The 13,787-nt window shown below is 39.4% G+C and overlaps 2 protein-coding genes across 15 annotated transcripts in view; one reads left to right on the forward strand and one right to left on the reverse strand.

Moving 5' to 3' along the window:
- The first annotated feature begins 202 nt into the window (after positions 1–202).
- Positions 203–5,623, forward strand: LOC105285187. Of its 2 annotated transcripts, none has more exons than XM_011349210.2 (5): positions 203–726; positions 943–1,361; positions 1,601–1,738; positions 1,815–2,815; positions 2,919–5,623. In XM_011349210.2, exons 2-5 carry the CDS (start codon positions 1,022–1,024, stop codon positions 4,587–4,589), a joined length of 3,150 nt encoding a protein of 1,049 aa, XP_011347512.1. In that variant the 5' UTR covers positions 203–726; positions 943–1,021; the 3' UTR covers positions 4,590–5,623. The 2 variants fall into 2 exon arrangements, with proteins under 2 accessions (XP_011347512.1, XP_011347513.1); XM_011349211.2 differs by having other exon boundaries at positions 716–795.
- An 846-nt stretch (positions 5,624–6,469) lies between these two features.
- LOC105285195 (serpin B6) overlaps positions 6,470–13,787 on the reverse strand; it is a 30,629-nt gene continuing 23,311 nt past the window's right edge. For 3 of the 13 annotated variants that reach the window (XM_011349231.3, XM_011349251.3, XM_026969584.1), the window contains one exon: positions 9,489–10,690. In XM_011349231.3, the coding sequence (XP_011347533.1) occupies positions 10,443–10,690 (248 nt within the window). In that variant the 3' untranslated portion in view covers positions 9,489–10,442. Of the gene's footprint in view, positions 6,730–6,953; positions 7,245–7,479; positions 7,771–8,132; positions 8,485–8,794; positions 9,307–9,488; positions 10,691–10,769; positions 11,432–11,831; positions 12,133–12,413; positions 12,667–12,822; positions 13,213–13,787 lie in introns of those variants that run through there. The other 10 variants (XR_895012.3, XM_011349239.3, XM_026969583.1 and 7 more) reach the window with 10 other exon arrangements.

The following is a 13,787-nucleotide window of genomic DNA, read 5'->3' on the forward strand; positions in this document are numbered from 1 at the left end:
TTTCAACAATTCCCATTGGTACTCGATTTTCGCGACCAACATTTTGAATCCATACAGCGCGACGTTCTGCATTTCTCGGGACAATTTTTATCATGTAACCGTTTCTCGCAGAATTGTTGCAAAACGTTGCTGAAAATGCTGTCATTTTGCGTATAATCACGTATCAATTTTTTCTCTCTTCCGGGCGACATCTGCCGACGAAGATTGAGCACTCGCGATCTCCACGCTGATTGGTCGGCGCGCTACATGTGCTAGCTTTTGTTCACGCGACTCGCGAGGTCTGTTCTCTCTTCAGCCTCGAAGATAGCGATTCCTTCGATAAGTTGTAACGAGCAGATCATCGGCGAATCGTCAATGGGAAATTGTAGCGATCGGAACGAATCGCACTTGCGAAACTCGCGGTTTCGCCGGTAGACCTCGCGGACATAACGTGACGACACACTTGCGGAAACAGGTGGGAACAGGTCGAGAAACCCGATCGAGCGTGTAGATCGATGGCGGTCGCAGGTGCAGCAATCGCGGTGCATCTCCTCCCACCAAATGACCGACCACCCGCGTATTGGTCGCAGTCCCTTTAAAATTTGAATCACTGTCGGTTACGAGGCTGAACGTTGCAACGACATGCGCGTGAGCGGCGCGAGTGCGCGCCTGTGTTTTAGCTGCGCGTGAGGCGTAATTGCGACGGCGGTGGACGCGCGAGCAACCTGTTGATCGTCGGCTCGAGAGGTGAGTCCAGATATGGTGAAGAAATTATAGTAACTAATGTAGGAGCGATGGAAGAGGAGGAGGAATCCAGTGAGTGTTGGCGATGTGACGTAATTCGCAGTTGTGCAATTTCTGGCAAGGAATTTCGTTGCTTTATTCGTTTCGCACTGCGATAATGATGCATCTCTTCTTCCTTCTTCTTTTCACCTTCTTCAGTTCCTTTTTTTGTGCTTGTAGAGGTGGCGCGTGACCAAATCGCTCGTTTCCATTTCGACACAACTCGAGGATCCCCTGCGAAGATTGCGTGAACGCAACGATGTCCGAGTCGAGTGGCGACAACGCGAAGTACAAGTGGACGCCTGAGAGCACCACGCTCCTTGTTTCGGTATGGTCCGACCGACAGGTACAGAAGCAATTGGAGTACGCCTCCAGACCACTGATAATCTGGGAGAACGTGGCGCGCTACATGATGAAAAAGGGCTACAACGTCACAGGCAAGCAATGCCGTTCACGCATGAAGCAAGTCCTAGTGTGTTACCGGGAGGCAAAACGTGCCGGCACCAATGCTGGCATCGAACAATATTATGAGACCGTTGACCGTGTGCTAAGACACAAACGTTTGGAACATGTCAATATCAATGGCATAGATACAGTAGGTGAGTACATCTATTCTCAATTGCAAGACCGAGGATTACATAAAATGCAAAAACGCTTGCAAACATTTAGAAAGCATCAAGAAATGTTTAACGATAGATTGAGACGTGTTTGACATCTTCGCAATATTTCTTAAGTGTTCATATGGTCTTTAAAATGTAACGTTGAATATTTTGATCATAAAATGAGTATCTTATATATTTGTAACGTATATTTTATTTTATACTTCCGTAAATACCAGACGCAACTGCAAATTACATAAAGTCACCTGCGAAGGATTTGAAAACCAACAAGAATCTGCAGATGAGACTGAAAGTGCAGGAGCCTGTGCAATCTCTCTTTCGAACGGAGGCTCTATCTCCCACATGGGTGACAGGACGTGAGGCTTTTTAATTTCTCTTTTTAATAAATTGTTTTATTTAATACCAGATTTCACAGTGTTATTTCCTTCGCAGGTGAGAATGAATATCCAGATTCACCCGAATCGAATGAGACCATAATAGCCAAACCGTACAGAGTTCTCTCGCCTACGAGGGACGTTGCCATAAATACCAATGAGCACATGATCCAATTTGACAATCGGGCGATACAAACGAATCCAGTGATGATGGAGAAGCCGATACGGGAGAATTATCACAAGGATATACTGGCGTCCTATCCATATGGAGAGATTCCTTATCAAAACACGGTGCAGAACGTGCAAAATCAGATCATTCAAGAGAACATGCAGCAATATCAGAGCACTCAGCAACAGAATCAGATGGCATGGAATCAGCTGCCGCAGCAACAGAACGTGCCAACGAGCAACCGATTTGGCTACCAGCGAAACGTGCACGTTTTGAATCAGCAACTTTTGCCGAATGGGGTGACGCAAGTCAGAAACGTCGTGCAAAACCCTAACATGGCGGATATTGTGCGTCAGCAGAATCAGCTGCAGCAGAGTGCACCGTACGCGGACAATCGGGCGATGCCGCAAGAGCCGCGTAAAATAGCTTTTGGGCAAAATACGATAATGACGTACAAGCAGTACGGCGATACCGTCGTGCCTCGTCTCTCTTGCGTGACGGACAAGCAGAGCGGTTCATTATCGCCGGACTACTCGCCGGACGTGTCGCAGAACTTGAACAATGCCTTCTGTCAACCGAAGAGCGGCGAGATGAAAACGCATAGTTTAAATGAGACTTTCAGCCAGCCGGCCAATCTGAATAACGCTATGCCAATGTCCAATCCAGATACGACCGTCCTGACGAACAATGCTACCTGTAATGATGATAGCATGTTACTGGAATTCTTGCTGGACTCGCCTACTCCATCAGAAAACGGCGGAAAGTTGAGGGACAACGCTGTGAACACCGACACCGAGACACCGAGCGCACCGTTCAGGAAGAAGAAGGCGCAGAAATTGGAGCAGCTGATGCTAAACGCGATCAATTCTCAGAATGAAGTTGTTAACAAGGTAGGATAGTTTCATAATATCGTTTTATATATTTCTTTTTTTTTAATTATATATAGAAGTTTTTATATTATTTTGCAGCTTTTATATTGTATTAATTTTTCAGATTCTGGCTGCGCAGAGCGACATGGTGACGCGGTTTCTCGACGTAGACAGAGATCGGCAAAACAGACTCGAGAACAGGCTGGATCATTTATTGAACGTCGTCCATGCTTCAGTACTCAACAAAAATGAGTCCTCGCCACCGCCGCCGCCGATGCCGGAGCCTACGATCACCTGCTTGCTTCCGCCGCCAAAGCCCGGAATGGTTCCACCCAAGTTGGATTTGGTCCCGCCGAAGCCTTGCCGTGTCCCCTGTACAATGCCAAACTCCAACGTCGAGTTGATCAATCAGAATCCTGTCTTGACCAGGCCCGGAATCGTCTCGCCGATTATCGCGAGTCCGGTGGGCAGGAAACTAGGCACGATATGGTCGAAATTGGGCCCGGTGTCTACGTCGCCGTTTGTGAAGGCTCAGCAACGGCTCGGTTTCCAGCCTGTCTTTAACAACGACGCGCGTACGCAGTCCTCGGCAGAACGGCGCATTGCCAAGGAAGTAGGCGAGATTCATATGAATACGCGAAGCTTGATCTACGAAACGGTTAAATTACTGGAGATGGAACGCGCGATCGAGGAGAGGGTAGAGAACGCGCGATTGGAAACGAGCATCGGTCAGGTGCTGGCCGCGCGCAACAGACTATTTACTCAGAGGGAGCCTACCCCCATCATGATACTTACCGCGGCTTTTCTGGATGCGGAATGCGGCGCCTGCGAAAAGGATCCGCCGTATTACGGTACCTGGGACTCGCGGAAACGGGCGCTCAAGTGCGCGCAACAGGATAAGCTCTTGACGGGACAGGGCGAGAGCTACGAGCGTATGCGCCACTTGAACGCGGCGGTACAGCGCGGCTATCTGGGCTGCGAACCGTGCGATACGTCGACTCCTGCGAAATTCCCGCTGAACAATCTCGGCGGTAACGTCGACGAAGCTGCCGGAGTTCCGAAGCAGACCATTCAACAACTGGCGCGGCTCGTAATGAACAGCGCGAGATGGCGAGAGTCCGCTTCACACAACCAGCAGCACAACGTGATTCGTCCCGCGGCCGTGGCGACTCAGCCTGCGAATCAAGATGTCGAGGTTCAGTTTAACGCGACTTACACCGCTCCAAAAGCGAATGCTCCTCCCGAGAAACCACAGAGACTCATGGCAGAGCAGAAACGAGGCTGTGACGTGGCAGCGTCTGATGGCAAGCCGTTGGAGAACAATCCGCAAGGAGCCAAGTTCCCGATGGGCTTTACTACCACCATGTTGACCGTTGATCAGAAAGGTGTCACCTTACCGAGACAGGCGAGCGGCAGAGTAGCCAGATCGCTAGGATTCGTCGAAGATAATCCACTGATCGACCGCAAGAACAATGTTCGCTTCATGGACGACGCGCTGGCCGAATTACAGCGAATGTATATCGAGCGTCAAACTGCCGCGGTGGCCGGCAACGACGGCGTCATAAGCGCACAGAGTCGCAATATGATAGAGCGCTATGTGAGCGAACTGACGAAGAAGCCAGCCAGGGACAAAGACACGGATTCGGACAACGACGACGAGTACCTTGACACCACTGCTAGCGTACATCCTCCGGTGCGCAAAGGTTCGTTGACGTCGAACGGCACAGCGTCGACGGAGACTGCTCACTCGGTAAAATCTGGTAAAGGTGGAATTAATAATTGTAGGATAAGCTAGACGGAGAGGAAAAGAAGAGGCGAGATCTCTCTCTTTCCCTCTCGCATATATATGTATTTTTTATATTTCTATCTTTAACTTGCGCGATATATCATGTCTTCCTAATAACTGCTCAACTGCACCGAGTTCCTCGTTACTTGTTATTTCATGAGAAGCATATTGTGTCTTTCGATCAATGATATAGTCGGATTAACGAAGCGAAGAATAATCACTGTACTGTAGCTTATTATAGAGATTAGTTTGAGTAATAGCGATAGTAATACAATATTTAGTTGGGAATAAGATGGTTTGTATTGGTCTTTAAGTACTCGCGTGCAATTGCATCGGCAGACGTGCATCGATGATTCCAATTATTCTTTCCTCATGCAGACTTAATATTACGTTTCTTTAGCAAAACAAAGAAATAAAAGATTTGTTAAGGTTCCATCGATACAATGCGAATATTTCAGGATCAGTATAAATCTTGTTGATATGGCATCTATTGTACTAATTTGTTATATTAATAATATCGCGGTCTAGTGATTATATCGTTATCATATAGATATTCATGGAGTAACATTCCATAAAAACGTATTAAGAGTATTAATGTGAATCGAGCATACAGTGCAATGGTATCTGTTGAGACTTCTTTATCTCAGTTGTTTTTCTTGTTCAGATCTTATTATACGATGTTTATCAAATTCATGCTATATATATAGTTTATGTAGCCATGGCGCGTATATACTACGCGTAATATAATTATGTGCAAATTTATTGATTAAATATTTCTAGGTATCGCGCAAGATTAGGCAGAGGAAATTTACTATCCTCGTATTTTGGAATCCTTATGGGAACAATCTCACATTTTTATACCATGACCAACGAATCTATATACACAATTTCGTTATATTTCATGACATGTAAATTGTAAGATTAGATAGCGAGGAACGCTTATTGGCTTTGTTTCTAAATGTGCCAAACTAGCAATGTGCAAATCAAGTTTTATTTGTAGACCAGTGCCTTATTCGTTTTGGTAATAAAGGAAGTAATCTATATTTACGAACTTACATTCTTTAAGTGCCTGTGCACTACCACAGTATAAGAAAGACTTATACTGGTGGCACTACGTATCATTCAATCCTGTTAGTAATAGGAAATTTATTTTTCATATATTTCACATATTTTTCATATATTCAATATGCGTTATAACGAAAGCGGAGCTGGTGCAAGCATATTACCTTGTCTTCCATGCATGTCAAGAATTATCGCATTGGTGCTTGAATTATCGGTGAAATACAAATATGTCGTTGTCTAGAAAAAAAAGGGATAATGACTAAGCAACAGCTAATGAATAGATAATGGATCATAAACGCCCATTTGTTTATTTTGTTTATTTGTAACATATAGCATATATAATATGAACATATAATACATTATTATTTGCTGGAAATAGGTAGATCAAGCACGCAATTCTGAAGATAGACTAATTAGCATGTGGTTCGGTGATATAACCGTCGAACAGACGCACGAAGCTGTGATTCGCGCCATGTCCATGCGATCTGATACTGTAGAAAAACGGATGATCGACGATGAACATAGTTGGCCAAGTCATACTGAAAGGGGTGAAACCAACAACTGCAACAAATCATTAATCATCAATAAGAAAATCGCGCAATTATGTCGCTATCTCTTCGGGACGATTGGATCATGACTGAAGCGCAATGTGCATTACAACGAAAGTGGAGCTGGTGCAAGCAGATTACCTTGTCTTCCATACATGTTAAGAATGATCGTATTGGTGCTTGAATTATCGGTGAAATACAAATATGTCGTTGTCTAGAAAAAAAAGGGATAACGACTAAGCAACAGCTAATGAATAGATAATGGATCATAAACGCCCATTTGTTTATTTTTTTTTATTTGTAACATATAGCATATATAATACGAACATATAATACATTATTATTTGCTGGAAATAGGTAGATCAAGCACGCAATTCTGAAGATAGACTAATTAGCATGTGGTTCGGTGATATAACCGTCGAACAGACGCACGAAGCTGTGATTCGCGCCATGTCCATGCGATCTGATACTGTAGAAAAACGGATGATCGACGATGAACATAGTTGGCCAAGTCATACTGAAAGGGGTGAAACCAACAACTGCAACAAATCATTAATCATCAATAAGAAAATCGCGCTATCTCTTCGGGACAATTGGATCATGACTGAAGCGCAATGTGCATTACAACGAAAGCGGAGCTGGTGCAAGCAGATTACCTTGTCTTCCATACATGTTAAGAATGATCGTATTGGTGCTTGAATTATCGGTGAAATACAAATATGTCGTTGTCTAGAAAAAAGAGGGATAACGACTAAGCAACAGCTAATGAATAGATAATGGATCATAAACGCCCATTTGTTTATTTTTTTTTATTTGTAACATATAGCATATATAATACGAACATATAATACATTATTATTTGCTGGAAATAGGTAGATCAAGCACGCAATTCTGAAGGTAGATTAATTAACATGTGGTTCAGTGACATAGCCGTCAAATAGGCGCACGAAGCTGTGATTCGCGCCATGTCCATGCGATCTGATACTGTAGAAAAACGGACGATCGACGATGAACATAGTTGGCCAAGTCATACTGAAAGGGGTGAAACCAACAACTGCAACAAATTATTAATCATCAATAAGAAAATCGCGCAATTATGTCGCTATCTCTTCGGGACAATTGGATCATGACTGAAGCGCAATGTGCATTACAACGAAAGCGGAGCTGGTGCAAGCAGATTACCTTGTCTTCCATACATGTTAAGAATGATCGTATTGGTGCTTGAATTATCGGTGAAAGACAAATATGTCGTTGTCTAGAAAAAAAAGGGATAATGACTAAGCAACAGCTAATGAATAGATAATGGATCATAAACGCCCATTTGTTTATTTTTTTTTATTTGTAACATATAGCATATATAATACGAACATATAATACATTATTATTTGCTGGAAATAGGTAGATCAAGCACGCAATTCTGAAGGTAGATTAATTAACATGTGGTTCAGTGATATAGCCGTCAAATAGGCGCACGAAGCTGTGATTCGCGCCATGTCCATGCGATCTGATACTGTAGAAAAACGGACGATCGATGATGAACATAGTTGGCCAAGTCATACTGACAGCGTCGATACCAACACCTGCAACAAATCATTAATCATCAATATGAAAATCGCGCAATGTCGCCATTTCTTCGGGATAATTGGATCATGACTGCATCTTACACCATAATATAGGCACAGTAGTTGCTCCAGTTTTTTCTTGCTGAACTAGATGCGTTCTCCAGTTATTCAAGATGATATCTGAAGCGATGTGAATTGAAGCTATGACCCACGTGATATCGAGTGATCTTGATATCTGAGTAGCATTTTACTTACTGAATAGAAACTTACTGCCCAAATGATCCTTATTAGGTCTTGGAGATAAGAGTGAGAGTTATGTGTCACTCATAATATACTTTTCACGATATTCTGTTACACGATTATTAAGACAATTTGAGTGGTTTATGTGCATCAAGATTGTTTTTATTAATTTTTAATACAGACAGAAGGCACAATTATAATAAAGTGAATGAAACATGAACGAGCGACATAATTTTTCTCCATATAACGGAGGTGACGTTGCATCACTGTCTATAATAATTGCCACAATGATTCGCAAGTTCATCGATTATATACATCAATTTTTTTCATAAATCATCGGATATTACACTTTCGGCTGGTTGATGAGTCCGCTGAACAACACAAGGAATTTATCGTTCGATTCCGAATGAATGATGCCGTAGACGAATGGATGATCGACGTTAAACTTGGGCGCTTGATGGGCTAAAAGGGAATAATTCACCATCTCGATTCCTGAAACAGATCAGCGATCGCCCATACCATTAAGACTCCATTTTCACTCTGTTTTTTCGATTTTCTGTTGTTCGAATAAACTCTTCCTCTTATGCACATGCATACGCTGTTTCATGTCGCATGCTTTATCTTGGTAGCAAAAATTAAAAATGAAGACGTGAAGAAGGCAAAACTTCGTAGCTTTGCTTTCTCTAATAAAGAATTGTTGAATTATATTTGTGGTAATAAATGTAAATAGTGCGATAATAAAGATGGTGCGGTAATAAAATGGTAATAAAAGTAATTGTGTTATATATTAAGTCTGTTTTAAATGATGAAACAAGGTTTTATTTAATTCTTTAACTTTATACGTCTTATTCTTTATACGTGTTCTTGTGCGATGATTTAATGCAACGTAGTTAAGTATCGATCAAATCTGCTGCTATTATCATTTATTATCATCCACACACATAGTATATTACATACATATTATATGTATTTTCTTAATTGTAATTAAAATGTGATCCTCACATATTATCCTCGCATTAAGCGTTAGAAGCATCAGCACACTTAAGTTATTACTGTTAATGTTGCACATATATTTTATGTACTTTGTATTTATATTTCATAATTGTTTACTTATATATCTTGATTATCAGTCAGTTTAAGGGTCCTTCGTGAAGTTACAGCGTCACACAGTCGGTTCAACGACATATCCAACGAACAAATTTATTCTACCCCCAGTCTCGCTGTTGGTTGATTTAACGATCATGTAGAGAAACGGATTGTTTATTAGGAATATGTTATTCTTCCTGCGAGCTGAAAATGTCTTCAGTACGGTTGCTGAAACAAATCGTTTATGAAATCTTTCTTTTAATCCATTCAGTTTCTGGTAATGTACTGATAATGCATACATTAAAAATTCCCGTAACTTCGCATTACATGCAACAGTACGTCCATCATCTGCGTCACATGAAATAATTTCGCGATACTAATCCAGTGAAATAATCACCTTCAAAATCAGATTAACGGAATCATACTTTTTTATTGCAAATCATGATCACACTCTTTACACTTAATTTGCTTTGAAATGAGATATTTCTCTTATTAGAGAACGATTCCACGATTCCATATTCTACATTATGTTTTAAATGCTCATTGCTGCCATTAATTATTATAGACACATATTGCATCATCATATAGACACATATTGCATTTAAGTGATTTTATAAGTTTTATAGGATCTGTGAATGTATATTCCACATATAGCGCTACAAATGTAACAGTAACGTATCAGAGTTATCTCATTATGTTCGTACATATATTTTTCTTTTTCTTCTTTTTGCACTTTTGTTTGTATAATACTTATATCTTTCAATTGTACGATATACATTTAAAGCCCATACGTGAACTCATCATAAGCTCACACTTGTCACACAGTCGATGTGTCCAGAGAACAGATTTACGATGCTTTCCGGTCTTACTGTCATGGGTTGACTTAATAATAAAAAAATGGACGGTCTATCTTGAACCGTTTAGTATCCCAAAATTCGATTAAACGAATTCGATTATTCGATATCTTGGAAACAAATCGTTTGTATCTGTGATACCTTCTTTTAATCGACTTAGCTCCCGGCTCCTATTAACATGTCACATCATCTTGTCGCTTTGCATGCAATACCGCTGCATCCATCAATTGTATCACATGAAATGAATTCGTGATAGCTAGCCCGGCGAGGATGATTACTTCTAAAGTTAAATTAATTTTTTTCTTCTTATTAAGAAGAATTAAGATGAAACTCCGTAAGGAGCGAGGGACTCGCATGAAATTATATTGAAATCTCCTACATTGTACATTCGCAATAAGTAACACAATATATCGTACATTAGTTATTCGTCACCGTATACATTACTATGTTCGATGCATGCTTTAATATGGCAAGATGAACGATTCGACTTTCCTTGATTTTAGTTCCCGCTCAAACATGCTTCGGCTGCATGCATATTCCAGAGAAAACATGAATGAATTCCTTCAATGTATAAATCTTCTCTTTTGATACACGTATTGTACGTATTGTAGAGAAAACATGTCGAATAAAGTCTTTAAATGTATGAATCTTCTCGTTTGATACACGTTTAATAATGCTATACGCGAATGGACGGTCGATGCAGAATATAGGTTTGGGCTTTCTTAACGTCTCTCCATCTAATATATAGAAGCCTCCACCTAGAACAGATCATTGGGAAAAACATGATGTAAAACACCCGCTGATAAAATCCGTTCATGCCATTCATAGCGTAAGCGGTTTATACCTGTACGCGTTTACATTCTTTATTTAATAACATTAATACATACATGCAACAATAAACAATTTCAATTTGGATATATCAGCGCACTTTTCCTGGAGCCAATATAAATTCTCTTTCAATATCTGTCTGCTTTTTATCCGACTTAGTAATGTAAATATATCATTTGCAATAAAATATATCTCTTATAATTTCCTTAATAATTAGAGATGAATCACGGATTGATGCTGGTGATCATAATTATAACTGATTTCACGTCGACTCTTTTGATTAATATTAACATGATCCAATTCTTGTTATTTAATCTAGAATTAAAGATAATCAAGTAGTCAAATATTGGAAGATGTCAAGTAGAAGATTCTCCGCGTCTGATTCTGATTATTATAAAAATATCTGAGAATTGTCGTAACAAAGTGTTTGCTGTATACTCGGACATTAAATACTGTTATAATGACGATGTTGCACTACATTAAAAATTATTAAAAGGTAACTATCAGATGTCGTTATTATTATTATTTAAAATCGAGAATATATCCGGTAAAGAGTGAGAGGAATTTAGGAGCTGTCCCGTTTTGTGCCGAGTTGACGATACTATAGAGAAATGGACGATCGATTCTGTAGACCTTCTCTATCTGAATAGATTTGAGGACCAAGCCCGTTCCTGAAAAACACATTAGATTCACGTAGCACCTACATGTAACAAAAATCAATTCATTGACTTTCGTTCGTTATACCCATGTCTGAGAATAAAATATAGAACGGCCAAAGGTACAGACTTGCCCAATTTGAAAGAGCGAGAGTATTAAACATGGAGAAAAAAGAAAGATTTTTAAGAAATGTGCAAGAGCAGAGTCAAAAATTATGCAAAACAGAAACTGCGATACAAAGAAAAGTCAGTCTTTTGGAAAATTATATATATATATATATATAATGTATATAATTATAGAAAATTATATATATTATATATGACACAAGTATACAACTAACAAAACAAAATGTAGCGAAGTAACTGTTTCGCGGATTATTTTATACATAATATACATAGATATACACATAACATAGATATACACATGTATAAATCGTTACGTATAATGAATGTGCATATAGCGGATGATCAATAATGTGTCAATAATTGCTACTATAATGCGGAGATCATAATGCATCACTTTTCATAGTGCATTGCAATATGCATATATAATAATCATTAAATCTCAGGCTTAGCAACAATTCCGGAAAAGAGCGGCACAAAGCGCCGACTGCCAGGCACTTGGGTTTGATCGATTTTCACGATGGTATAATAAAACGGATGATCAATACGGATTTCATCGTAGTAATCCAAAGACAAGGTGATCGTGATTATTCCTGGAAAAAGAAAAGTATCTCTGTGTGATGGAGAGTAGTTGCGCTGATTCCCTTTCTCCCATTGTCAGAAAACGCAAACGTCACATCATGCAAATAAATCATGATCTAGTTCGTTCATGCGACTATTACAATAATACATACGGCAATACATATAAATATACAATAAAGAGATAAATAAGGAAATAGATAAGTAGAGAACAACATCTCAGTCGAAAGCTTTTGAGCAATATATATCAGAGAAGGTTGACACAGATGGACACAGATGCACAGATGCGCACAAGTGCTATTACATCATTTATTATACTATATTAAACACATTTGTGACTTCATATTAATTGTGTAATATATTTGTACGAGTACAAGTGTATGTTTCTAGCATTAATTAATTGGGCTTAGTAATGTATCCAGAAAACAGTGTCACCACTTGTGTATTAACTTGTGTGTTAACGGATTTCGTAATAGAATAATAAAATGGCCGGTTGATTCTAAATACGCCGGTTATAGATGGTATTCTATATAGTGTCAATGTTATCCCTGAAACATATTAATCAGAGGAATATTGTAAGCTTGAGATTCATATTTATCCTTGAGGCTCAATCTTAAGTACTCGTTAAAATAAAACGGAAATTTTAATCGCGTGATTGACAACTTGATCGTGCACTTGCCTTTATGTAAAAGTAGACAAAGGGATTACCAACACAACTGTTTTAATCCTAATGATTTTAATCCTAATCTTAGCATCCGATTATATTTATTTGAATTGCAAGTGTAGATACGGTCCAGCGTTTTTAAACATTAAAGAGCTCGAAGACATTGAAATTGGTCGGTCTGTCGCGAGCTACAAGTTATGTTGTGTTATTTTAACAAATTTAACAAAAATTGTGATACTCGTAGAAATATAGAGATATGTATGTGAATCTCATTATTGATCATTCGGATTAACGATGCGTCCGGAGAACAGTGTAACAACATTGCGCGTTTCTTCTGGTGTATTGGAGGATCTGGAGACAATGGTGTAATAAAATGGTCGATCGATTTTAAAGAAATCGTAGACTCTTCCAGATCTGCCCATTATAATCACTGAAACACATCGATTATGCGATAGCGCGGTATAAATTTGTCACAAGATTTATCATGGTTCTTCATGCATATGATGAAACAAGCGCGAATAATATCACGACAATACGTGCACTTCTTCGTTAAACCAGAGGAGTTGATGAAACATATATTAATCAGAGGGATATGTAAGTTTGAGATTCATATTTGCCCCAGAATCAATCTTAGATACTTATTAAAATATTTCAATTGCGTAACTGACATGACAGGGAGAACTTTGCATTTGCCAATGTAAAAATAGGCAAAAAGAATTATTAATTGTTTTAATCTTAATGACAGAATCGAATTATATTAGATTTGAAGGAATTGCGTGTCGATAAGCGTTTTAATGTTCTTGAATATTAAAGAGATCGAAGACATTGAAATGGATCAATCTGTCGCGAGCTACAAATGATGTTGCATTATTTCAACAAATTTAACAAAAATTGTGATACTCGTAGAAATATAGAGACATGTATGTGAATCTCATTATTGATCATTCGGATTAACGATGCGTCCGGAGAACAGTGTAACAACATTGCGCGTTTCTTCTGGTGTAT

Source organism: Ooceraea biroi, chromosome 5 (genome assembly GCF_003672135.1).
Source record: "Ooceraea biroi isolate clonal line C1 chromosome 5, Obir_v5.4, whole genome shotgun sequence".
Classification (NCBI taxonomy): Eukaryota; Metazoa; Arthropoda; class Insecta; order Hymenoptera; family Formicidae; genus Ooceraea; species Ooceraea biroi.